The 26,960-nt window shown below is 42.3% G+C and overlaps 2 protein-coding genes across 3 annotated transcripts; one reads left to right on the plus strand and one right to left on the minus strand.

Annotated features, from left to right (window-relative positions):
• Nucleotides 1-1,957: 1,957 nt before the first annotated feature.
• On the plus strand, nt 1,958-11,008 carry tor4aa (torsin family 4, member Aa). The gene is made up of 3 exons (XM_035184408.2): nt 1,958-2,143; nt 5,569-5,988; nt 7,925-11,008. The coding sequence occupies exons 2-3, from the start codon at nt 5,569-5,571 to the stop codon at nt 8,780-8,782; spliced, it is 1,278 nt and encodes a 425-aa protein (XP_035040299.1). The 5' UTR covers nt 1,958-2,143; the 3' UTR covers nt 8,783-11,008.
• A 472-nt stretch (nt 11,009-11,480) lies between these two features.
• On the minus strand, nt 11,481-23,482 carry zgc:56235 (Voltage-dependent anion-selective channel protein 2-like). Of its 2 annotated transcripts, XM_035184410.2 has the most exons (10): nt 23,325-23,482; nt 21,393-21,463; nt 20,365-20,414; nt 20,027-20,029; nt 17,915-18,067; nt 17,743-17,795; nt 16,689-16,910; nt 15,475-15,625; nt 15,320-15,377; nt 11,481-12,678 (listed from the first exon to the last, which is right to left on the minus strand). In XM_035184410.2, the coding sequence occupies exons 2-10, from the start codon at nt 21,457-21,459 to the stop codon at nt 12,587-12,589; spliced, it is 849 nt and encodes a 282-aa protein (XP_035040301.1). In that variant the 5' UTR covers nt 21,460-21,463; nt 23,325-23,482; the 3' UTR covers nt 11,481-12,586. The 2 variants fall into 2 exon arrangements, with proteins under 2 accessions (XP_035040301.1, XP_035040302.1); XM_035184411.2 differs by lacking the exon at nt 20,027-20,029 and having other exon boundaries at nt 23,325-23,481.
• Between the last annotated feature and the right edge of the window lie 3,478 nt (nt 23,483-26,960).

The following is a 26,960-nucleotide window of genomic DNA, read 5'->3' on the forward strand; positions in this document are numbered from 1 at the left end:
CAACTACAGCATTAACAGTTTACTTACAGCAGCTTGTTGAAAGTAAATTGTGTACAAGTGTGGGTGTAACAGCAGCTTCCTGTCCAGAGAAAAAAGAAAAACACTAAAAGATGACGAAAGCTGAGTGTCTTCAGAAAGTCTGATCACTTCCTTTTCACATGGTCGACTCAGTAATTCTCCCTCTCGAGCTCCGGAGCATTAGTCAATGTGATCACACGCTCAGGTTTTATGAATGGGATTAAGTTCTTAAATACTAAATATCAATGGCTGCGTAGATATCAGTTCAGCCTGGTGTGCTGCAGCACGTGCACTTTGACACAGACGAATAGTGCAATATGCAAACATCTCCCACACTGCTCTGTTTTCTATTCCTGTGCCAGCTGGAGCTTTTAAAATCTATCCACCCATGCAACTGTTGGGCTCCACCCATTTTTCTTTGTGGAATGATCGCTCTTTTTTTATATACAGTATATATATAAATAAAATGCCAAAGCAACATATTTAAATAGTTTTGCCCAATCATTAGTTCAAAACCCCCAAATATTCAGTTTACTGTTATACAAGAGTAAAGCAGCAAATCCTCAACTTTGAGAAACTGGAACCAGCTAATTCTTACAGTATTCGACCAAAACAATGAACTGTTCATCAAAATAGTTGCTGATCATTTTGCTTTGTGGTTTCTTTTTAAGTCGCACTACAACAGTCTAGGTCACATTATTCCAAAACAGTGTGTCCTCTCCGTTCCATCACGTTTCAACCATAGACAAGAGATAAAGATGGACGCCATGATGGTTCCCCAAGAGTGAAGCCAAAGTGTCTAGATCTCCCCCTGTTGGCTGGCTGCAGTATCTGTCATAAACCCTGCCTCCTCCATGTTGGTGGACAGGACATGGGCCAAACTAAGAGCGCAAAGTAAACCTCAAATAAATTTGTTCATGTGTTTGTTTTTCTGATTGGTTTGGTTTTAATTATTTGATGCTATATAAACAGGGTAAAACATCGTGATTGACAGCTGAGAATGACTCACAAGTGGTCGAGTGAGTGTTTCGGATGGCCGTGTTCGTATCCAGCTTAGTTTGGCTTCATTTCTGGATAGTGGGAGGAAGAGGAGACCTGTCGTCCATATTTGTTGACAGTTTATGGTTTCAACTTTTAAATGACATCATTTTAGTGCATCTAAAATTGAATGAAAAAGAGTTGTTCAACATTTTGTCAAATCAACTTGTGTGCGTCGTTGCTCAGAGAAGATTGATACCACTAATCTAAACAGGAAGCTCTAGCCTGCTGCAGGCTTATATATAGATATGTTATTGCATAGCATTGCAAAATAACACTGAACATTGCTTAATTTACTTTTTACTTTTTTTTACTTTTACTTGAGAACATATTTTTAACATATTTGTGGGCTTCACTGTTTCCTTTTGCCCAACTTGTAGCCTCCAGCTCACAGACATGCGAGTTCTATTTCCTCTTCATTCTCAACGACAAACAGCGGTATTGTTTTTTTTCAAATTGGCAAGTACATTACCACTTTAAAAAGTCCTGTGATGGTTAATACGAGTTAATGATGAATGAAGTCTGCGGTTACATATTTTTTTGAAGATTATCTACAGTTAAACATGTTGAGAACAGAACTATAAAGACACTAGAGTTGACACACAATGCATCGTTGCATGTTGTGATATTTGTACAAATAATAGGAATGTGGTGTTTAATGCAGAATAATACATTTAATCAATAAATTAAGAGTAGAATTATTTAAAATCCAAGTATGTTTGAACATTGAACAAAGCCAGGGGTTTGAATTTAGATGTAGATTCCCTCTTGAACTGAATTCTAGTCATTTTTAAATTATATTTAATTGTTTTTAAATGAACCGAATGAACCCAGGGATGTGTGTCACACCCTTTTTTTTTGAAGGCAGCACAAACTGTGAAGAAGAATGAGAGAATAAAAGAGGAAGAAAGAGGAGGAGCCAGGGGATGGTAGAGAACAGGCTTCGGAGGTAGAGACAGATAGGACTCTTCCTGAGTTGAGCTGTTTGCTGCGTGGGGCTCTTCTCTGCTGTGTCCGCTGCCGAACCATGGACTAAACCTGCACAGGCACTCACTGCTGCTTTGAAGGATTTGAGCCACATTCCAAGGTAAGCAAACTGTTTCCTCTCGCAGGTTTTCACTGCACCTCTCCCTTTCCAGTGTCACATCCCCCCCCCCCTCTCCTGGCTCTGCAGGCTGGGTGTTAGGCAGCAGATCAGTACCTGCGTCCGCTCTGTGTGAATCATCAATGGAACTCATAGAAAAAGAGACGCAGTTCCTTCAGAAAGATACAAGCCTCCGGCGTTTTGGGGGCATTTGTGTTTGTTTCCAGCATTTCAAGAGAGACAGGTTCAGCAAAGAGGCATTTTCACATGTTAAACATCAGAGTGCTGAAGTGCTCTGAAATGCCTGGTATGCAGCCTCCTTTCAGGCCTCTGCTCGTGGGAAAGACAGCAGAGAGAGCAGATAAAGTCCTGATACTGTCCCTCTGCCGTGTGCTGCTCTGAACTCTTTAAACCTGAAGGAGCTCGTACACACAAGTCTCGCAAAGTTCTTTAGAAATGACGCCGTATCTATGCCAAGATCATGCTGTCACACAATGCTTACACTGTACTCAGTTCCCATCGGGATCAGTGTTGTGCTTCCTCCCTGCTGTGACAGGAGCAGAAATACATTCACTAGAACTCATCTTTATTGTTAACGTGTGTGCGTGTGTGTGTGTGTGTGTTTTACTGATCACCTTTGGGTGTAACTGAGAGTTCCTCCTTTTCTGTAAAGCCAAAAAACAGTCAAAGAAATCCACTGTGTGCTGTTACACCCAAGATAAGTGTTGTTCAACTCCGGAGATGACTGCACACAATAGGGACTCTTTCTGCACCCTGAACAATGTGAGTTATTTGAGAACATTATCTGAAGTGTGGCAAATTAACTTTAACCATCAATCAGTCAAACACACCTAAATGCTTTGGTCTGCAAAGCCCAGGCTATATTAAGTGTACGTTGCATGCAAAAGCTGTTACAATGCTCACCTCTGTGAAGTTGCACATGCACCGTAAATGTTTCTGGAGGGATCGCACTTCCCTTTTTCTGCAGATCAGTTTGTTTCCACGTCATTTGAATATCATGTGTGAAGGAAAGTGCAGCACTGGACCGTGTGGGAGTAAAGTCGCAGTAACTTCAGCTGACAAAGCCGAGGTAACAACAGAGACACTATTCAGAAGGAGTATGAGTTAAAGGTGTTGTGTGAGGATCTTAGCAGGGCTTTGTTTAAAAATTGGCTTTTGGCTGCAGGTATTTTAACAGCAGCCAGACGCCACCCTTCTTCTGCCATACGTGTTGTCAGCCCCCATCTCACAGACCTGGAGGGTATTGTATATGTAAACCAGCCTGGTGGGGTAGAGAATGAGAAACAAGTGGTTATACAGTGGAAAGGAAAGATAGTTAGAGCAGTAAAGCTGTTTCTGATTGGCTGCTTGTAATTTGTCATATTAAGATTTAAAGGAATAGTTCAGCATTTCAGGAATTATGCTAATTTACTTTTTTTGCAGAGAGCTACATGAGACGTTTGCTATCACTCTCATGTCTGTGTGCTAAATATGAAGCTGTGGCCAGGAGCTGTTTGGTATGAGCTGTAAACAAATATGTCTACCAGCACCTTTACAGCTCCCTCATCAACATGTTAGAAACTATTTGTGTTGCTCTGCTCAAACAGAACATGCAAATTGTTTCAGTCTTCATGAGATTAAATATCTTTGCTCATGGCTGCAGCTGCATGTTCACTCTACTTGATGTTTATTTCCCAACATGCCACACTACTGCTTCAATCTGAAGTAAAACTGTTACAACTGTGGTTCTAGCACCAAAATCACTCAATCCTTCATTTCCCAAAAACCCAATGAATCTTCTTAATCTATCCAGTGCCACGAACATGTGGTTTTTATAAAGTTTTATTTAAAAGAATCGCTCTGAACGATTGGGTAATAACAGTAAAAAGTAATTGGATCTACCATTAATAATGCTATTTTCTAGTACATACAGTGTATGTGGTGGGACAGGGTTCACACATAGTGACGAACCCACAGAGAACTATCTCACAGCTTAGAAGGGTTTTCCTCACTCTTGCTGAGGGTTAAAGGGATAGTTCACCCAAAAATGAAAATTCACTCATTATCTCTTCACCACTATGTCGATGGAGGGGTGGGTGAAGTGTTTGAGTCCACAAAACACTTCTGGAGTTTCAGGGGTAAACAGTGTTGCAGCCAAATCCAATAAAATTAGAAGTAACTGGTGACCGATTCTTCAAACGTAAAAAAAAGCCCCGACATTCAAATTTGACTCAAAACGGCATCGTTTACTCCATGTTTTTAGCCTGAATGTCCTCTGATCACCTCCTCCTAGTTACTGCTGCAGTTCTCGCAAAAACACAAGAGAAATTGAATGTCGGGGCTCACAGACACTTGGATGACACCACAGGAGCAGTATGGAGGCATGTTGTGTTTTCTTTCTGTTGTTTTATAATGTCTGAAGACACAGTCACCATTTTTCTTCAATTGTATTGGATTTGGCTGCAACGCTGTTTACCCGTGAAACTCCTAAAGTGTTTTGTGGACTCAAACACTTTCACCCACCCCTCCATCAGCATAGTGGTGAGTAGTTATTTGTCGGTGAACTATCCCCTCAAGCTCTATGAGACAAACTGTGATTTGTGAATATGGGCTATACACATAAAATTTGATTGATTCTCCACAGCTCTGTGGAGCATTTTAGCCTCTTTCAGCTCATTGTTTTTGATTTACGATTCTGCAAAATCCCCTTGCATCGCCCATGTGTTTCAGACTCATCACGCAGCTGGTCTCCGACTGGACACTTCCTGTCCAGCACTTAACAGCTCACACAAAAAGTTAGCAACAAGCAGGCGAACAAAGTGGAGTATTAACCGCAAAAGAGCCAAATTATATTTATTGGGAGTTGGTGGCGACCAAAACAGAGAGGCAAGGGGTGAATGTGTCTGTTGGGGATGAGGATTTGTTTTCTAGTCTGTACTGCTGCCCCCAAGTGGCACAAAAAAAGCATTGGGTTAAAAGGTGATGTTGCGCTCCACCTGACTAGTAAACTGACTTTTACATTTTAAATGAGTTGATTTCACCATCAATGAAATGGCATAAAAATGTGTACAACTCTGTTAAACCTGCAAGAAATATCAATGTCACTTAACAGCAGCAACAGAAAACACAGTTTCAGTTAATATTGTAAACCTGGGAGGAAAAAGTTGCCTGTTGACAAAACCAGCAGTTATGGAGCAACTTTAAAATATCTGGCTCCGCCGGCTCCGCACCTTCAAGTCACCAACTCTGACTGGAAGTGCGCACAAGGTCTTTTTGCTTTTTGGCGGCCAACTCTGCCTGTTGTGATGCTTCAAATTTGAAATGCAAGTATTAACCAAAGTTGCGTCCTGTACCTTTGACCTTTGATGATCTTTAACATACAAGTAGTCATGTGATCGATTGTAATAAAAATGTTCTTCTCTCTGTAGATGAGTGACCAAGAGAGCAGCACCTCGGCCTCTCAAACAGAGGGAGAATTTGAGGGAGAAATGGAGGGGGACGAAGAACTAGAGGAAGGACAGAGAGACTCGGCCCCCTGTCTGTCCTCCACCCTCCGCGCTGTCATACGCATTAAGCAGAAGTACCAGGCCTTGAAGAGGAGGCGTGAGGAGATGGCCCTGGGCCTGGGAGGAGCAGGGACCCTCACAGGAGCTCCAGGTCGAACCAGCCCCAAAATCTTCACCTTTGATGGAGTCACCCCTTCGTCTGCTGTTCCTCAGAAGAAAAAGAGGAGAAGGAGGAGGCGGGTGATGTTTCCTAACGGAACGAGGCAAAGAGCCCCCCCAAAGCAGGAGCGCAGCAGAGCCAAATACTGCCTTTACCTGCTGTTTGCCATCGTCTTTCTCCAGGTATGTAATCGGACATCTCTTCCCTTTGAGAGATTTAGGACGATGTTTTACAATCCTTGTTAGAAGGACAAAAATGACAATGTAGTTACACTGTACAGTTTTTGGAGATTGGCCTCAAGAAATGAGACGACTGCGGTTTCCTTATCACATATGAAACCAATCCCTTCAACTTGACCTCGTCAGAGAAGCCGGGTTGAGCTAATCATTAGTATTTTAGAAGCTGAGTTTGCCAATTGGATGATTTGTAGTTGTACGGATTTTTTCTTTACAATTATATAATATTTCTATAGCGAAAATGTTGATATTCCCAATGGCCTCAGCTTTGCCCCCTGTCATTGTGCCTTTTGCATTTCCTGCATTATGTTAGTGAACTGTTGGCTTGTTAAAGGAAAAGCCTGTGTGGCTTCTAGACTTCATTGCATACCATGCATACCATCTGCACAACTCCCCTGTTGTTACCACAAGCTCCATTTCAGCAGAGTCAGAGCTGCAGGTGAGCCGCTGAGGGGCGGGTGGAGGCAGGCTGGAGGCATCTATGAGTATTTTGCATACTCATAGATGTGTGAATACTAAATGAGATGAAGACATTTTAAGGCCATGAAGGGAATTTTTTTATCAAAACACTGATTATGCAATTTTGAGGAACAGAGATGGGATCAATTCCAGGAGAGAGACTTTAAACTGCTGCACTATTCAGCAACATCTTCACTTATCGGATCACTCTCCAGGTACACTGCAGGTGATGGGGGTGAGGAATTTTATCGCCGGCCCCTGTGTGATAGAAGCACACGGGCTGAACTGTTAGTCTACATGTTCAGTCCAGTCCCTCTGGTAGGACGCTGCTAGCCATTCCAAAGTCTAAGCTGAAAACCAAAGGAGCCTTTTTCCTTGAGGGCCCCTACACTTTGTGACAATCTGCCAGAAGATACAAGACTTTTAGAGTCAGTTACATGCAAACAAACATCTCTATGGAAAAGCTCTTATCATGTGATGTGTACTGCTTTTATTATCTGTTTCTTTATTATTATTCTTTTTTTCATTCTGATTATTTGTGAGTTTTATATTGTTTGTTGTAAAGCACTTTGTTGCTTGTATTGAAAAGTGCCGTACAAATAAAGTTATTATTATTATTAAGGCCTGAGGTGGATCCTGCACCATTACCCTGAGGCACAGTTCGGTTTAGTTAATCTGGGGATGACTGTTGTTGACTCTTACTGTTGCGTGTATCATGCAGCTTAAGTTATTACTTTACAATTTCAGAAGCTTTTTAAACCAGTCCAAGTGAAATTAATAATGATGGGTTTGCATCACCCCACTGAGGCATTTCATTGTATTTGTCAAGAAGTCCAACATGTCCTCTCTGCTGCTTGTTAGTATGTTTTATTTATTCATCTTATTTTATCTGGAAACAATGATCCGTCACACAAAACGCCAAAAATCCAATGAAGGAGCTTCTCAAACATAATTATTTGCTAGTTTCATAGTAAACATCTCCCGGCAATTTGTGTTAATTTAACACTTAATAATCAATCAGTTATTGTAGAAAATAATTGTCAGGTGTATTGACAATGAAAGTAATAGCTAGTTGCAGTGTTACAGTTCTCCTGTGAGGGAATAGTAAGACCTTGCCAGGTATTCTGTGTTTTAATGAGTCAACCAACAAGAAAGAACGGCTGCGATTTGATAAAATACAACATTAAAATGAAAGGAGCTCAATATAAAATAAAACAATGTACATTTGAGAGATTTTGACACTAGACTACAACCACAAGATGCAGAGTGGTGGACAGAGATTCACATTTCTGACAAATTTGCGATTGATCCACTTGTGTAGGGAACTAGGGGCTTTATTTGCCCCTGGAGGTCTGGGTAGTTGCCCTCTTTACCAAGCTGGTAATTCAACCCCCATCTTATTCTGAATATTGTCTGTTTCCAGGTGTACAACGCCATAGAGAACCTAGATGACCACGTACTCAGATATGACCTGGAGGGGCTGGAGAAGACTCTGAGGAGAGAGGTGTTTGGGCAGCAGGGAGCAGTGGAAGAGATGCTGTCCCACCTGCAGGACTACCTGTCCACCTACGTCCACAACAAGCCCCTCGTGGTGTCCGTGCACGGCCCCAGCGGAGTGGGCAAGAGCCACATGGGACGCCTCCTGGCCGGACACTTCCGCTCAGTGGTGGGGGAGTCGCTGGTGCTGCAGTACTACGTCCTCCACCACTGCCCCCAGGAGGCCGACGCCCTGCAGTGCGCCCACAACCTCTCCACTCTCATCTCGCAGATGGTGGTACGTGCCGAGGAGGAGGAGAAGATCCCGCTCTTCATCTTCGACGAGGCCGAACACATGCACGAGGAGATCCTGGACGAGCTGTGGCAGCTTGTGACCTCCAAGAAGTCCAACGAATACTTGAACGCCATCTATCTGTTCCTAAGCAATCTGGGCCATGCACACATCACCAAACATATGCTACACAACTCCTCAAGTAGTTCTATGGCGTTGACAGCATCCCGTCGCCATAGTAACCTCGTAAAAGAGCTGACTCCAATATTACACAACACTCTGGAGAAGCTTCACCCGCTGTGGACAGAGGTGGACATCTTACCTCTGGGCCTTTTGGAGAAAGGTCATGTGATGGAGTGCTTCCTGGATGAAATGACTCGAGAGGGGTTCTACCCAGATCATACCAACATAGAACGCCTCGCAGGGGAGATTGAATATTACCCCTCTGTAGGGGGGCACGAATATTCCCAGATGGGCTGCAAGCAAGTGGTTGCTAAGGTCAACCTGCTGTGAAGTGCTCTGCAGGAAATGTTTGGATGCTTCACATGCTTTAAATTATGAAGAAACAGTTCGAGGGAAGTGAGTGAGGTTACGGAACTTGAATGACACAACTCAGAGTTTTTAAGAGCAGCGAAAAACAAGAGGTTCTGCTGTGGGAAGAAGAACGAAACCTGTGAAGAAGTTTGAAGAGGCCCAGTTCACAAGCAAAACATGTTTTCTCTCTCAGCTCCGGTCTTATCTTTTCATGCAGATGCTTGTGGCTTTATTTGCCGAGTATCTTTTGAGCTGTCTGCCTCCACCCAAATACAATGAAAGTAGATAAAATGTCATCTCATGGCAAAAATAATAACGTTATTTAACAATGTTGACAGTTAGGTCTATATCATCCAGTGCAAACTCTGCTGATTTCTGGTGATGACAGATGGATAACAGAAGTTTTGTCGCATCCTTCCTGTTCCCCTGAGGATGAATCCTGCTGAGTTATTTTATCCCCTGAATGTTCTTTGATGTTCCACCAGCGAGTCGAATGTATCACTTATCTTGTGAAATAAACTGCTCAGAAAAATTAAGGTCACACTTAAATCACACATCAGAGCTTGATTAAACGAATTATTTTCAAGTTGAAAATCATCACTGATGTACATTGTATAATTTGTTGAGAACAGCCTTCAGTGGATTCAAAACCACACCAAAAATCTAAGAATCTAAGAAACTATAATCACAGGCTGATCCAACTTGCGTGAATTTCATCACGACAACTCATAATGTGACTCAGTAGTGTGAATTCACTCCTGACAATGTCTGGGCATGCTCCTGATGGTGCCCTTGGGGATCTCCGCCCTCATGGAGTCTGTTTCTGACAGTTTGGTTTCTGACAGAAACAAGCACACCAGTAGCCTGCTGGAGGTCATTTTGTAAAGCTCCTCCTGTTCCTCCTCGCTCAAAGGAGCAGATACCGGTGCTGCTGCTGGGTTGATGCCCTTCTACGGCCCTGTCCAGCTCTCCTTGTGTAAAGGACGGTCTCCTGGTATCTCCTCCATGCTCTTGAGACTGCGCTGGGAGACACAGCAAACCTTCTTGTCACCGCACATATGGATGTGTCATCCTGGAGGAGCTGGACTACCTGTGCAGCCTGATTGGGCTGCAGGTACAACCTCATGCTACCAGTAGTGACAAGGACACGAAACTAGAGAAGAATCAGTCAGGAAGGATGAGGAGAGAACAGCTGTCTGTGGCCACCACATAAAACCTTCTTGTGAGCTGTCTTGCTTTTGCCTCCATTGCACCTGTTGTCACTTTCATCTGCACCAAAGCAGGAGACATTGATTCACAATCACTTGTAAACTCCTTTTTTTGAGCAGTCAAACCGGTTTGCTTGGTGGGTTGGCAGTAAATCAAGGGACAATGACTTGTCGTTAAAATAAGAGATCATCTGACTTTTCAGTTTTCACCACATCAAACTTTCCCTTTGTGCTACACTTTTTATAGCCCCTCAGACTCATATCTTATTTAAATGTCATTTCCCAGATGAAATGCCATTCACCTGCATTGTACAGGGGTGGAGGCAGGGATCTCAAAGACTGATAGATGCTACTAGAGGTTACTAAGAATATATGTTTATTGTGAATTTGGCTGAAGTGACCCGTTGACCCCTTTGAGACAAAGCATATTTCAGAAGAACTGTATTGGCAGCTCAACCTCACATGGATGTGAATGAGGAACACTTACTTCTGATCATTGTACGGTATCACACAGAAAATCAGGGGAGGAGTCAGACCTGTGTTCCTTCATTTAGAAAGGGAAGTTCACTTATTAGCACTCATTATAGGAAGTCTTTTTTTGTCATACATTGAATACAGCGTGACTTTTTATAATGCTAGTGCGAGTGTGAAGATTTAAAAAATCGACAACGCGGACGCCTGTGGATTCACAGCATACAGCGTAAGAACAGTAGATTCTGTCTGTGACCTGCAGATGGAAAGTGGTGAGCAGGAGTAGCAGCTAGTGGCTCTTCATCAGTTTATAAAGTTTATTTATTAAAGAAAGAGGTCTTTGTGTTGATATTCTGAAAGTCCACAGGCAAAGAAATTAAGTCTGTTTTGCCAGACTTGCACTAGAATTAATATACATTTTGAATTGATGGATATTTGAATGTCCTCTGCTCAGATCATCTTTCAGTCCAAATACTTAGAATGTCAAATTTTTATTGTTAAAATTAAAGGACACTATTAAAACATGGCTGTGAGTTTTTTCTTGATAGAACAGCAACTATGACCTGCAGAAATTCTTAAACAACATGTTGTTGAGCGAATAGTTGAAAATTTGGGGGAAATGTTGGAATAATGGAATAATAAATGGCTTAAGATGACATGGGGTGGCTGAGCAGTAGAGAGGTCGTCCTCCAACCAGAGGGTCGGTGGTTCAATCCCAGTCTTCCCCATCTGCATGCCGAGGTGTCCTTGGGCAAGGTGCTGAACCCCGAATGGCCCTCATAGAAAAAAGTGCTGCCTATAGATGCACTGTATAGATGTGTGGGTGAATGAGTGAATGGCAAACTGTAAAGTTAAGCGCTTTGAGTGGTCATCAAGAATAGAAAAGCTCTACAGTATATAAATACAGACCAAGATGTGGTTAAAGCTCCAGAGGTTCTGTTATTCCTTACAGTTTTTACATGATATCTGGACAATAAAAGAAATACAGCTTTCAGACACAGTTTTTATCTTTTTTTTATTATTATAATTTCCTTAGTTAACATTGGAAAAAAATGAGGTACTGTGTCTAAGTGACAAACAAAAATGACTCATAAGAACAGATTTAGAAGGGAGGAAAAAAAACATTTTTGGTGCATGTTAACTAAAACAAGTAAAAGGACACAACAGCTTCTTCCATTTCCCAGTGGAGCATTATGCCGGGACAATCAGCTGCATTATTATGTTCACATCTGAGGAGTGTAGATGGTTTTCAAGAACAGAACCCTGACAGCAATGAGTGCAGTCCCCCGAGCAACATGTGGCAACAGCTGATGCCACTGAGCTGCTGAGATACCTACGAGGTGCAAAACACTTTGAGACAGTCGTGCTGAGACAGATAGATGAAAACAATGTTGTAGAAATGCAAACTAACTACACAAACTACCAGAAGATTCCACTGCATTGATTTCACCTAACAAACGTCGCAAAGGATTAAAAACGACATTGAGGAGCACCTGCACTAAAGAGACTTTCAATGTTCCCATAAAGTAAAGCACGTTTTAAATATCCTTCATTCCACCAACGAACTTTAACCACCAGTGCTTCAATATTTCAGTCCTACGTTCATGAAATGTGTCGAATCAAAACAGTTTGAGATTAAATAACTCAGTCAAATGTTCAAACACAACAAAACAAGAGGAAACAGACACTCAGCACCTTTTTAACCAAGCAGGAAAGCTTTCAGCTCTGCGTCCACGTTTTCACCCTGACATGCTTTTTTTTTGGAGGAAGGAAGGGACAACAATACAGAGGGTTTGATAAGCTACACATTTACACTTAAGACTACTTCATCCAAGGGACATAAGGGGAAATAACAAGCCACACTTCTGTAACCATAGAATCGCTAATAAGCTTCGGCTTCACAGCTCTCAGGGTTGACCATTACTGTCAGAAATGCTCATGAAATGTGAGGACAGGGGAAACGTGTGAGGGAGTCCAGAGAGGAGGAGGGGTGTGGCCAGAGCACTAGTGTTTGTGGGTGTGTGGGTGTGTGCATGAGGACAGAACAGTGTGTGGTGTTGTGGTTCTGGGCTTTTTCTTTGTGGATGGGTCTGAGTTCTCCACCTTATGCCTCCAGCTCGAAGCCCATGCCGACTTTGTGTCCACCGGCATTGAAGTTCTTCCCGTCGATCAGAGCGGAGAGGGTGACCTTCACGCCTGCAGGGACACGGGACAGGGAGCCGAGTTAAAGCCTTGGCACACATACCGTCTGCCCACTCAGGTGTTAACTGATTTCACAGAACTACGTGGGTGTGGACTAACTGGGTTTGACTGACTGCTCCACTCTCCTGATTTGTAGCCTGTTTTGACGAGATGACCTGTTATTTTGAGTTTTGTAATCAGCCCCAGTAATTATTACACCAGTGAGTATTTAAATCGCTTTTTAAAACCAACTAGAATCCAATTTAATACCCGTTTCACAGTCACACTGGTCAAAGTATGAAGAGTATGAAACCAGTTGCAAGAATTATTTACTTAGTCCAATGTTTTTTGACATTTATATCACATTTAGTTCAGTGCTTCACTGCGGCAACTAATAACTATTTAAATAGTTTCATTAATAAAATGAACATGACCTGGACCCTTAAGAGACAGAAAACAGGGTGATGGGTTAACGCATTTAAAAAAAAAAGATGAATCACTATTATTATTTTCATTATCACAACCAGTCTGACAGAGTTTAAATATGATCCTCCAGGTCCCACCCCCCCTCTCTCAATTCTCTCCCCTCTTTTGTACCAGCCTCTCCACATTTTCTCCGCTCACCGGTCGAGGAAGAAGGACGCCCACATCGAGTCTGGTTTTACAGGTTTGCCCCCTTTAAAGGGGACTGTTTTCTCTCCGCTCTCAGAATGTGCTGGCTCATTGTGGGAAATGTTGGCTTTAAAGGACATAGCATGCTCCATTTTACCACAAGTTGATATGGTTCCTTGGGGTCTTAACAAATGTCTGTGTTGATACTTGGTCAAAATACCACAAGGATCATATAAAACAGCACCCTTTTTACTCCCTGTATAAAACAGCCCTCCACAGAGCGACCTGTTTTGACTGCCTGTTCCTTTAAATGCTAATGAGCCAGCCTCCCTCCCTCTCCCCCATGGATTTAAACGAGATATAAATTACATATTTTATATGATATAAATTATCAAATATGCATCCCATACTTCCTTGTATTCCCCTTGTTGTCCTGGAGTTTTAATTTTCCCAATCACATAATTAAATGTCCCTCTGCCCATCCACTACAAGCACACAAGCAGACAGACAGAGAGAGAGAAAGAGAGGTGGGGGGGCTATGAAGACCATATCATTTACCCCGAACCCCGACATTCAACGGGTACAACAACAAGCGGAGAAAGCAGAATCGCTGGGCTGACCTTATATACAGTCTATGGGGCTGACCAGCTGCGAGAAATGCTCGCCCCGTGTGTGAACAGCCAGGCGGCTGCGCCGCTGGAGACCTGCTGCGCTGCCTCGCATGCACTCCGCGTCCGGTGTACCCCCGGCGGAACTACTGTACTCGGCGGAACTACTGTAACCCGGGCGGAACTACTGTAACCCGGAGGAACTACTGTAACCCGGCGAACTACTGTAACCCGCATACAGTAGAGCTGGAACACAGTGTGGAAGACCGCTGCAAGGCAGCGCAGCTGCTTCCGCCGCGCAGCCGCCTGGCTGTTCACACGGGACGAGCATTTCTCCGCAAGCGCTGGTCAGCCCCTATAGACTGTATATATATAAGGTCAGCCCACATTTCTGCTTTCTCCGCTTGTTGTTGCACCCCGTTGAATGTCGGGTTCGGGGGTTACAGTAGCGCTGAACACTGCGGAAGTCTCATACTGCTGCTGTGTGGCGCTGACAAATCCAGCCCCACGCACGGAGAGCGAAAGGTCGTCCCAGCAGCTGCTGCAGCCTCCCAGTCCCAACGATCCAGACAAATGCCACATGTGAGCAGAATTGCGGGCTGGACTAGCGGAGAATACTCGGCCCCAGGAACAGCCCGGCTGCGTGCTTGGGAACGAAGCGTTGCGCTGCCCGCAGCCTCCGGTGTAACCCGAAGTAACGAGTGTGGGGGACGGACGGACGGGGTGGGCCAAGACTGATGTAGGGAGACTTCCAGTGTATTGTGCCACGGTTACTAATACCCAGGAAGCGCAATCGAGTGTTTTTTCCCCAGAGTTTTTGGGTTGGTAGACATGCCAGATACCCACATTAACCTGTAGAAGCACTAACAAAGTGGAATTTGCATGCTATGTCCCCTTTAATATTATGAATCTTAAGATAATGTATGTTGTGATTTGGCTGTATACAAATCAAATTGAATTGAATAGAAAAAGCAATATTATGAGAATTGAAGATAGTTAGAGGACGCGTATGTCAATATGACTTGCTCCCAATCAGTCAGCTGCTGCAGGAAGTGCACAACGTCACCTCAGCAGCAGCTCACCTACAATCACAATCTAGTGCACAATTTAATAATCACCAACTGCAGTTGTTAAGTAAATAAAGCTGGTTATCAGTGCTATAAGAGTATGTCGAACAACTATCACAACATGCAGACGGTGTTTGTTGGTAGATCAAATATTTGATTTGGTTCCATGTGTAAAATCTGTGTCACACGTGATTAAATTTGAATTATTTGGTCGTTCTCTGAGCTGAGGAGTTCTTAGTTTCTGAGAAGTAGTTCCTCTAATCAGCAAAAGGTCTTAAGAGGAAGGTCAGATGTGCAGTCATAAGCACTGACTCCAAACACAATATGTAGGTGGGTGACAACAGCTTGGTCAGAGATGGGGGAGCCTACCTGGCCGAAGGCTCTGGGTGTAGCCTACTCCGATCAGACTGGCATTGTTCACTTTGGCCTGCAGGGTGAAAAACAGTTAGACATGAAACAAACAGCACCTTTTTTGAGAATTAGCCTCCCAATCGGAGCTGTAAATGAACTGCTGGTGGACTCACAGACAGAGAGGCGTCTTTGTCCAGCTTATATTTGGCAGCGATACCGAAGCGAGTGTTGTTACTGCCGGCGGTCCAGGCCAGAGTGACCGCCGTCTCCAGCTCGTCGTTCACCTTCTGGTAGATGGAGCCGCCAAACTCGGTCCCGTCATTACTGAGAGAGAACACACAGCAGTTCAGAGATGTTCATGCACACGATTCGAGGCTGGATTACCAAGCGAGCCCCTGTGAAGGAGCCCCTGATCTGCAGGGGCGAGGTTTGGGTCATTTGGGTCAACACCACTTCATTCATTTAAATACGCTGGAAATTGACAACAATGAAGTAGAATATCTGATCCACCTGAAAGAGACTGTGTCCAAATCTAGTTTTAAGACTGTTTTAGTGAGATATTTTACAGTGTGAAGTAATTACCACAAAGTTGTATTATTCCATCATGGAAGAACTGAATGATTTTCATCATATAAATCAATCTGAGAGTTATTTTCTTTATATAACCGTTGGCCATTCATTGTATGAGAGGTAGAATATAGAGGGAAACCATCCATCATATTGTTGTCTGACCAATAACGTTGCTTTCACTTTCATAGAAAACAGCGAAACAAGCAAATGTTCACAATAAAGAAGCTGGTAACAATTCTTTTTTTGTAATTGCTGCAAAAAACAATTACAATAAATAAAATAAAAACACAATTTTCTGTCAATTGAATAATCAACCTATCGTTTGTACTGGTTGGTTTCTGGGTGTCTGGGGGCATAATGAAACTTCACGAATGTTAATCCAGCTAAAATGGAGATTTATTCAGTATGTTGCTCCACTGGTGTCGGACCTAATCCTGTAGACGCTACACAACAGGGGGTCGTTAGTGGACATTGCTTGGTTGAGGAGGGAAATACTTGAGCTGATTAGGACATGTTATTTAGAATTGCACTTCCATCACGTTTGGAGGACCAGAGACAGATTTACAAAGAAAATTCATATAGAACGCAATAGAGCCCGAGATATCCTGACTTTTAGTTTCTAGCATTAATTAGATCACCTCCAAAAACACTGGATCCTACAATTCCCATAATGGAACTAAAAGCCTTTTGTTTATTACCTCCTCTGTGCCTGGTTTATTGTCCACGCCCTTTTAAGATTCTTCCAGGACCACAGGGGACATATTTCAGCTGCTGAACATGAATTTACTGAATACAAAATAAAAATTCTAGTACTCACACATTGGTGTGCAGCTGGAAGTCTCCAGCCCTGTATCCCAGGGCGAAGTTGTTCTGGGCCAGTTTGGACTTGGCTGTGTCGAAGGCCATCTGGTAGCCGGCCAGCCAGCCCTCGTAGCCCAGCACAGCGGTGGCGTGGATGATGGGACCCTCGAAGTCGACGTCAGAACCCAGGTTGACGTAGTCACGCTTGTATGCCGTCTTCAGCTTCCCACTTTTCTTACTAAGAAACAGATGTATAAAGTTTAAAAGGATTGAACATTTCTTATCCTCTAATAATAAAGAATGAGTGGTGATGTGTATTTTTAAGACCCACAACTGAATGTAAATTAAATATTGTGTGTGAATCCAAAGTCTGATGTATGTTATTCCTCCATTCTTGTTGAAAAAAACAAAAACTCATCAGTGGGCCTGTGTTACATGTTTCCTCATCACTAACACACACACACACACACACACACACACACACACACACACACACACACACACACACACACACACACACACACACACACACACACACACACACACACACACACACACACACACACACACACACACACACACACACACACACACACGTTTACATCCGACTCACACACACCCCCTGCTGTCACAAATATCCAGACCAAATGTGGATTAATTCACAAACAAATGCACTTTTTCCTCTTGTTAGTTTGATACAAATTACAGTAACCAGACAATTATTTATTTATTCAAGATTTACATTTTCAGTGGGAGCAGACGAGCTTGGAGCTGAGTCCACAAATGGAGTAGAACAAGTTGAGAGAGAAACAGACAAACAGAATGTGGATTTGATGTGATGTGTTTACAATAAAACAAATAGACTATTGTGAGCCTCATCCTTCAATGGAAAATTACAAAAAATTTGGTTCAGATCAGGTTAGAAAATGATATCAAAAGAAAATAGAAATGAGGGAAAGAGGTGATTGATTTTCCAGGGACCAGGGTTGACCCACAGTTTATTCTCACAACACATAGTCCCACATAAACTCCCATGCAGCACTCGTTAATACAAATAAATGTATTCTTACCCTGTGTTTGGTACAAAAGACGTCTCCAAGGCAACCTTCAGTCCTTGAGTCAGCTGTGGGGAAAGTTTGTGTCATGTTCATTTTTATTTAACCAAATACTAGTGCAAAGCTTAATCAATGAAAACTATTTTTTTCCAGTTTAAAAACCCAGTTCTGAAGACTAAACACGTACCTGGTCCTCTACAGTCACTTCAGTAGCCAGTGTGTTGTCTGTGTTCCACTTCTGGTTGAAGCTCAGGCCCAGCTCCTTCATCTTGTATTTGGTCTCCAGGCTTCCTGCGGCCTTCCCTGTGTCTGTGTTACTGGAGCCAGATGTGTTGAACTCCTGTCAGGACGACGAGGACGACACAGGGTTAGTGCACCACAGTCGATCACATCCAGCAAAGACAAACTGTCTGACTTAAAGTGTGAAAGTGTGAAGCATTAAACAGTTTGATAAATAGAAAATCCAAAAACAAATGGGCAGAGGTGAGCATTGTGCTGAACAAAGTTATTTGTGAAATGTACAGGAATAAAATGAGGATTCTCAGAAGACAACAGTCAAAAAGAGCAGACAGACAACAGTCAGAGCCCAAACATGAAGTCATGCAAGACGCCAGAACCACAAGATGGACAGTAAAAAACACACTGATGAATCTAATGAAGGTTAAAATTGTGATTTGACATGAAACAACTAAATGGTCTTTATTTATAGAACTTTTCTAGTCTTGATGACCACTCAATGCTCTTTACAGCACAGTTTTGCCATTCACCCATTCACACACACATTCTAAAGTGCATCTACAGTATGTGCAGCACTTTCTCTATCGTACATCACTCACACACTGTCAGCACAGCTTCTAGAAAACCCTTTGGCAAGTAGAATGGCGGAGACTGGGATCAAACTGCTGACCCCCTGGTTAGTGGACGACCCGCTCTACCTCCTGAGCTACAGCCGCCCCTAAGGCACCATCTTAAATTTCACAGTGACAAAGCAGGTGTGTGTGCTGAGAGAACAAAATAGAACATGTATCTGTCCAACAAGAGCAGTTAACTTGGAGCATGAACCTTCACAATTATTTTTTGTGGCTATACTTCATGGTGAAGCTGGACTGAAAAATGGAGCAGGTTAATATCTGCTGATATCAGCTTCCAGACACTATGTATACATCAGCCAATAAGAAGGAACAGAAACACCAAAGATTTTCTGATATATTTTGGGCTTCATTTAGCTTTACATCTGCAAGCAATGTTTCCAATCTAATGTCGTGTATGGGAGAATCCTGAGCTAATAAGTGTCATGAGGGGAAACTATTTTTTGTGTCTGTTTAACATAAGGCTGCCACATTGAACAAAGAACAAAAGTGAAGGGATCTATAAACTATGACTGACTGCATTGTATATCAATTTAATGTGACAAATTATGCAATCTCATGAAATGTAAATTTTCATATTCTGATGTGGGACAAATGAAAGGAAATGATTGTTTGTGATGTGATGTTTCACCACGAACCTCCTGAACATCTTCAGTGTTCCTCATCATAAATTCTTCAAGTGTATTGAATTCTAATGGAGGAATGAACAGTGTGTTTTCAAAGGACGTTCCCTCTTTTGGTGTTTTGTTGATGGTGGTGGGTAACACTGTTTAACACGTCACCACAAAATGTCCCACTAAGATGAACTCTTATTATCACCAAAAGACAGACTAGAAAGCTCCTAAAGGACATCTGGGATCTCTTCTACTTAAACCTCTAAAAGACTTTGAAATCTCCAGGAGGATTTGCAAATCTCCTCAATAACTACTAAAGCCTCCTAACATCCCCCTGAAACGTCGATAGGACCTAAGAACCTACTTAATGGCTACTAAAACCAGAACATCCTTAGAACATCTTCAGCCAGGTATTTCCTCTAAATGTTCACCTGTCAGTATAGTAAGATTTTGGGGTAATTTTAGGAAACAATGCTGTTCACTGTTTTAATAGAACAAATGATCAACGGATTAATCGAGACAATAATTGGCAGATGAACTGATAAGGAAAATGTTGCCCATGACTATCAATGACTTACAAATAAACTGGCACAACAACAAAGAAATGAAAATCAAAGAAAACGTTACATCTGACTGAGAGTGATGTGACAGAACATGATGTGTCAATGATTATCACAGAGACAAAAAAAAACAAAACAACAAATTGTGTGAACAAGCAGATGATGATGTGAGCAAACAGGACAGAGGACCAAACGGAGAGGATCGGTTTCCATATCACATCGACAGTTCGAGCCGGCGGGTCTGACACAATCTTACCATCTACATTAGAGCACGAGCGGTCCAGTACAGAGAGGGCAGCAGCATGGAGACAGAGCAGGGGTTAGGAAAGGCAGGTAGATACAGGCTACAGACATCACACACATCTGTGAGCCGGTCGTGTTTCTCCACAACAGAGCACAGATTAAGCCAAAGCACGTTTCTGCATCAGCCAATGGACCAACCTAGAAACCTTGAAGCTCCATGTTAGAGCAGTTCAGTTCAGTTATAGCCGGATGGATTTGTATTGGATTGGTGGGAGGTGAGAGTTAGAGATGGCAGGGGAGAGGGACTCTGCAGAAAGCAGCCATGACTATATAAAAAAATATTGTCCTCACCACTCCACTTTGTGATTTGGTCTTGAGATCCAGCTTCACGATGCCAAAGCCTGGAGGATTTCAAAAGATAAAGTTGTGTGTTTACTGTAAATTAGTACAAGATAAATAAAACATAAGAGGATTTATGGGAACAGAATATTTTGGGGAAAGAAGTGTATTTGCTTTCCCAGCAAGAGTTTGATGAGAGGATTGACAGTTGACACCACTGATTGTTGGAAGGATATAACAAATGAAATGTCAGTATGAGATCTTTAGAAGTGCTGTAGAATTTTTTGTCTCCAAAATGGTGAAGTGTTGCCTTAATTCAGACTATCTGGAATGGTTAGATTTGTTGTTCAGACTTAATGGTTTGATATTTTGGACAATGACTGAAGATCAATATGACAACACAGCTTCATGTCATCAGCTAATACGTGGGTTCAGTTTGTTATAGCCACATACTGTTTCCATGTCAGCTTTCTCTATTTGTCAGATATCTGCTTATACATTAGTATTTAGTTAATATGAATAATGTGACTTATCTTTCCTTAAATTCCAAGTGACATCTTCAGATTATTTGCTTTGTCTGATTCATCCCATTTAAGAAGATGCAACAAGGTTATGTTTGAGATTTTTGCTTTTATATATTTTTTTATGACTTCAACAATTAACTGATAACCTATTAGCCAAATAGATGAATAGATACATTTTCTGATAATTAATTGCTACAGCTCTATTTCTATGCCTTTGCTGTATCTTGGTTTATTGGGCCCTTGTAGACAGTGATAGAAATCAATAAGCAAAACGTATTACCTCTAGTTAATTTACCCATTCATTATCACAGAATTGGTTTTAGTGTGCAGCTACATTGTTTAGTGATAGAACATTGTATCCACATGAATAAATGTGGATAGCACCAAATCATAATATACATAGGATCAAGACCTTAAAATGTATCTTTATTGTTGTGAAGTATCTAACATCTGGTTTGATTTGAACAGAATTCCAACCAGTTAATAATTTACTCCTGGGGCTAAAACTGTACTCACCATAGCCCTTGCTGAATATATCCTTGGCAGATTTGCCCAGGTCTGAGTATGAAGGAGGGACAGCCATTGTGCTGGAAAAGATAAAGACAACATTGTGATTATTTAGTAGCCACTGAACAAATCAAACAGCAGACTGAACTATGCATTCTTCACTTTTCTACACGCAGGTTTCTGCAGTGTTCAACAAATACCACAGAGAACGCAATCTTTTTTCTTGGTTAACCCAGTGCGGACGATAAAGACTGCAATTATTTATTAAATATATGAATTTATAAACATTTATATCACATTTTATATGTATTTTTCAGGTTACTTATAATATAATTAATCAATAAACTGACCTGACTCAGATAAGCAGTAGACAATTGATGGATGATAGATTAATAAATAAAAAATAATTTCTTTGAGTAGATGTTTTGAGTTTTAAAGCTAAAATGACACTTCCTCCCCTTTTAAGTTGTTGAGATTCCAGGCTTCTGTAGCAACAGTGTTGTGATGGTGCTGATTTAAATTCCACAAAGAGGGACTCAACAGCCCTTTTGCATTGAAGCCAACCAGTTCACATCCATTTCTGTCCAGATTCAATAGAACATATGTGGTGAAGACTGCAAAGGAATTTAATAAAAATGTATTAAGTGTATTAATTGTATTTTGTCATTAATAACCATATTAATTCTTGAGTTTTTGTTAAAAAATGTGTGATGTGAGGTCACGGTGACCTTGACCTTTTGACCATTAAATTCTTATCAGGTCATCCTTGAGTCCAAATGAACCTTTGTACTGATTAAAAACTTGGTTTCCTGATCCATTGTGTTCATGAGAGTGGGACACGAAGAGGGATGGACAACCCAAAAAAACGATGTAACATAATGTCTCCAGCTACAACAGTCACGGGTGCTGATGCATAAAAGTACAACTAATGTCAGAATTTGGAACAAGCAGATAACATATTTAACACCTTAGAACATCCTCTAAAGCCTTTTGTTGAGGTAACTGAGCACAGTGGTATTTATGACTTTGAGGCCTGCACATGCCCTGTGCACTGCTGCTGTAATGATTTAGCACTAAATCATGTCATTATCGATATTGATTATAACAAATCTGATTTTGAATAAAGACAGTAGTTATGATGAATAGTAAAGACTGTGTGGTTTGTCATTTGCCTGTCATACGATTGAGCAGTGAGGTGCAGCAGAAGAGGACAAGCTGTTCCTTTAGGGGGCAGCTGGGAAGTTCACAACAAATGAGCTCTGCAGCTAATGGTGCATCTAAGAAGTCAAGAGATAAATGCATCCTAAAAATAGCCCGTGCATGTGCACAGATGTGCTCTTTGATATATGAAAACAACATGATACACGAGGCTGATGCTAAAGCACCAGAACATAAGGCTCTGTTGGTCAAGATGTCTCATGGCTGCAAGGATCAAACGGGCCCAGAAGATAAACCTGGAGACAGACCGGTGCTGCACAGACAAATCCACACTGTTGTTACAGATGTTTTTCAGCTGGAGACTAAAGAGCAAGAAGGTTTCGGCCGCTCGCTGCATCTCTCCCAGGGACAAAGGACACCAGATGGGCCAGTGAAAGAGGTGTGCGAGTGGGGAGGGGGATGACAGCGAGCTAGCTGCTGCTGCCTGAGCTAACTTAATGTTCATAGTAACAACGCTGTGGCCCCTCTTCCTCTCCAACACCCCCCCTCTCAGACACACAGCTCGCCTCAAACCAAGCTGAGTAAGTCGCTCAATGCGTGACAAGCATAGACTCCACACTATCATGCACGGATTAGACTGTGAGTTACCAGGCTAAACGTCCTTACATAACACGGCTACCGTCGGCTAAATCTCCCAACCTGCTCCTAACCTGCTAGTTGTGAAGTTAACCTTGTGCAGAAACGTTACCAAAAGGCGTTTCAGGTGCATGAGCTTCCTCTTACCTGTGCAAAGGTTTTCACTGGGGGGTCTACAAAGCCTGGAGCGTCCCTGAAGTGATGCTGCTCCGCGGGTTGACAGCTAGCTTAGCTTAGCTTAGCGCTGTGTGACGGGGACACAATGAAGGAGACTAATGGCGCATGCGCGGTGTCGCTGGGAAAGGGCGATCAAAGAGTCGATGCGAAGACAAGAGAGTAGTCCTCCCAAGCACAAAATGCCTGCTTGAGTGGTGGATCTACGATTTTGCTTGATTTGGGGCCTTAAAGGGGCCACAATTTACACAAAGGGGCCGAATATATATTCAACATATGTCCAACCCCCACGCACAGTCAGGAGTTGTTGTTGACTACTGACTTGGGGTACAGTCAGATTCAGCATGTTTTTCTAATTCGTTTGCAGCGGTAAAATGATATACATTTTATTAATGTGGTACTTTTTTGTAGAGTGTTACAAATTGCTTTACAAAGAGGAAACAGCACCAGGCAGGCAGATCAAACGATAATGAAACAATGGAACATGAGCAAAGCAAAATAAACAAATAGGATTAGTAGACCATTAGACAATTTTAAAAGCTTACACGAAAAAGAAACGTTTTGAGAAAGGATTTAAAAGAACGACGAGACATTCTTAGTTCCATGGGCTGTGAGTTTCATAATGTGGGGGCTCTGAGAGCAGGGGCTTGCTCACCCTTTGTTTCCAGCTGTGACCTGGGAGTGAACTGCAGGGCTCCATCTGCTTATCTCAGTGGCGAAGAGGGCTCATCCCAGGTCAAGAAATCGGACAGATATTTGGCTGCAAGGCCATTTAGGGCGTGTGTTTATCTCTTTACTTGTTTTGGGAGTATTTTGTGTGGATTTGCTCGTGTTTCGTGTATTTGTACGTGTTTTCCCAAGGTGCAGTGCGTTAAGCTCTCAGGGCCAGCTAAGGAAAGGTCTACGTGTGTTTTATTGATATCTATAAGGCCTTGACTCCATGGAGACAAACAAACAGCCTTTTTTTCTCGGGTTGTGGGGTGGGGCAGAGGAGGAACCTCAGTCCAACCCTCTTTAATTTATACATTGAAGGAATTTGCATATCAATTGGATCAATGCACTGCACCTGTCCTCACTGTAAATGAGACAGAAATTAAGGGTCTCCATATGTGCAGATGACTAAGTGGCGCGGTCACAAACCTCCTACATGAATTCTGTCAGACCTGCACCCTTACAATTAACCCAAAGACAACAAAACAGGATATTTCAGAAGCAGCCTAGAAGTCAGGACAACAAACACATTATCTTTTTGAACATCACTAAATTACAACATGCAAGAAAACAGAAACCCTCGGGCCTCAACATCACATGTTCGAGAAACCTCAACTTGGCCGTGAAAGATTTGAGATAACCAATCCCTCTTAGCCTTTGCAAGGTCAAATAGATAACCCTAACATCCACGAGAAATGTACAGTCGGTTAGTGTTACACTTTTGAATTGTGGGAGGAAACCTGCGCATGCTTGGGGACACGTAGAACACTCTGCCATAACATTAATGCCGATTGAGGGTGAATGGTGCAAATATACAGTTCCATTCAAATAAGTCGTTTGATTCAACTATTTGGAAAAGCAGATTCAGATCCAGAGTCATCTTAATCTGTTGTGACAGTGCTAACAGCTGCACCACTGTGCTTCCCATGGCATCTTCAGTCAAGTGAGGTCTGTCTTCACTCAGTAACATCTGCTCTGCAGCAAAGTGTAGTCTTGGTCAGCCACGAGAAGAATCTTCGACCCCTGTTCAAATATTTCTTCCTGATTTTGATTTCAATAAAACCTGTGCTAGTGCCGTCCCTGTCATAATCATGAAAAGCAGTGGAAGGTAAAGTCCCTGCAGCAGAGTCGTTATCTAAGATAGCTTCAGGAATCCTTATCTTTACAATGGCCATTTGCGTTGTGCTTGGATTCATCAGCTGATTCCTCCAGGTGGCATAATTTTATTGTCAAACAGGCGTATCAGGTTTGGAGTAAGCTTCACTAGGAAATATATATATATATTTATCGTGGTAACAGAAGGATGCCCCAGAGCTTCACTGAGGGTGAATTTTTTTCTTGCAGCATTTGTTTGAGAATACTTACAAATTCCTTTGTCCTCATGCTCAGATGTGTGAGTCTTTACTATATCATCAAGACTGGTCAAGGAGCCTGTTGCGCTGTTCCCGGTTGAACCTGTATTCAGTTCAGGAGAAGCAAGTGATCATCAGGCTGACCGCATCTGCACAATATCACTAATTCATTCACTATCATATTTGCTCTGTGAGCCCAGCTGAGGCACATGAAGGTGAAAACACAGCCAAGGGTACACGTCTACAGCCTCATTCAGGGGAACGTGAATGACATTTCATAAGTGCTCTGTGTTTTAAAAGAATGAAAACTCTTTTCTACCAAGTCAGACCTTCTTGTTTTATACAGGCTTAATCACCAGCTTCTCCTTGGTGTCTAGTCGGCACTGGGTCACTGTTCCAAAATCACCCTTCTGCCCGAGCTTGTCAATAGGATACCCACTTAATTCACCAGGCAGAACATAAATGTCCTCTATCTTGAATTTGTAAGTTGTGAATATGGGTTATAACTTAACTAACTTTCAATAACATTATCTGAATGTGTGGATAGCAAGCAGTTATGAAATCAGTCAGTTGAGATTATGGACTTTGGGGGCTAGTTTTTGTTTTGTGCACTCTTCTGGTATGTGTGTGTCTGCTCTGTCCCCATGTTGAGTGCTGCTCCTGTTTGGTCTGTGTTCCTGGCTGGGCTTGGTTTCTAGTTTTCAGTATCTCCCGCCAACACTGCTGCACAACTGCAATCAATCATTCAACCAGTTCAACCACCACTTCTCTGCCAGAACCTCAATTGACCTGGTGGTAGCAACGTTTCCCCCAGAATCTTTCAGAACCAGTCTGGCTTTTCTTTCTGAATCTGTTTGTTACATGTAAGTTCACTTGAACCTACTGTTCTTTGTTGATCACCTGCTTGCTTATTGTCTATTGTCTCTCTGCTTGCTCATTCTGCTTTGCCTTACCTAGCAAATCTTTTGTTTGTTTAAGAGCACATTTTCTTTTGCTCGTCACCAACATCCTGCCTCTTTGCTTGGTTTTCCCCACATAGAGTCTAATCTCTCCTAAAACCTTCACAGTCCCACACTTTGTAATGATGTGATCCATCATTATGACATCAATGCCCGTGCAAAATCTGGCAGACTTTAATTAACTCTTTTCAGCGTGCTTTTCATGTGCTGTACTTCCGCTGACTGCAACTCAGGAAGTCATCCCTTGTGCAGATTACTTCCATCAGGCTGCTGGCAGTTAGAAGTCACAGGATCTTGTTTGCTGACAATCTAACATGGCTATGTGGAGAATACCCTTCATTTTAACAAACTGAAGGACTTCTTATTAACGAGGCAGTGCACCAACCATGATATCCAGTGCTGTTCTCACCGCATAAGGGGCATTATGAGAGTGTATTTTGTGTGGGGCCAGGAGCTGCTGAAGATCACAAGACAGGGCCAGAAATGATTAGCTTTGCAAATTGATTGGCCCACAGCAGCTTTTGCTCTACATATGAAGACACTGGGTAAAAGGTTCTGTGGAAACAGCAAACTGCTTCTCTGCCTCA

The sequence above is a fragment of the Hippoglossus stenolepis genome, chromosome 18 (genome assembly GCF_022539355.2).
Source record: "Hippoglossus stenolepis isolate QCI-W04-F060 chromosome 18, HSTE1.2, whole genome shotgun sequence".
Lineage (NCBI taxonomy): Eukaryota > Metazoa > Chordata > Actinopteri > Pleuronectiformes > Pleuronectidae > Hippoglossus > Hippoglossus stenolepis.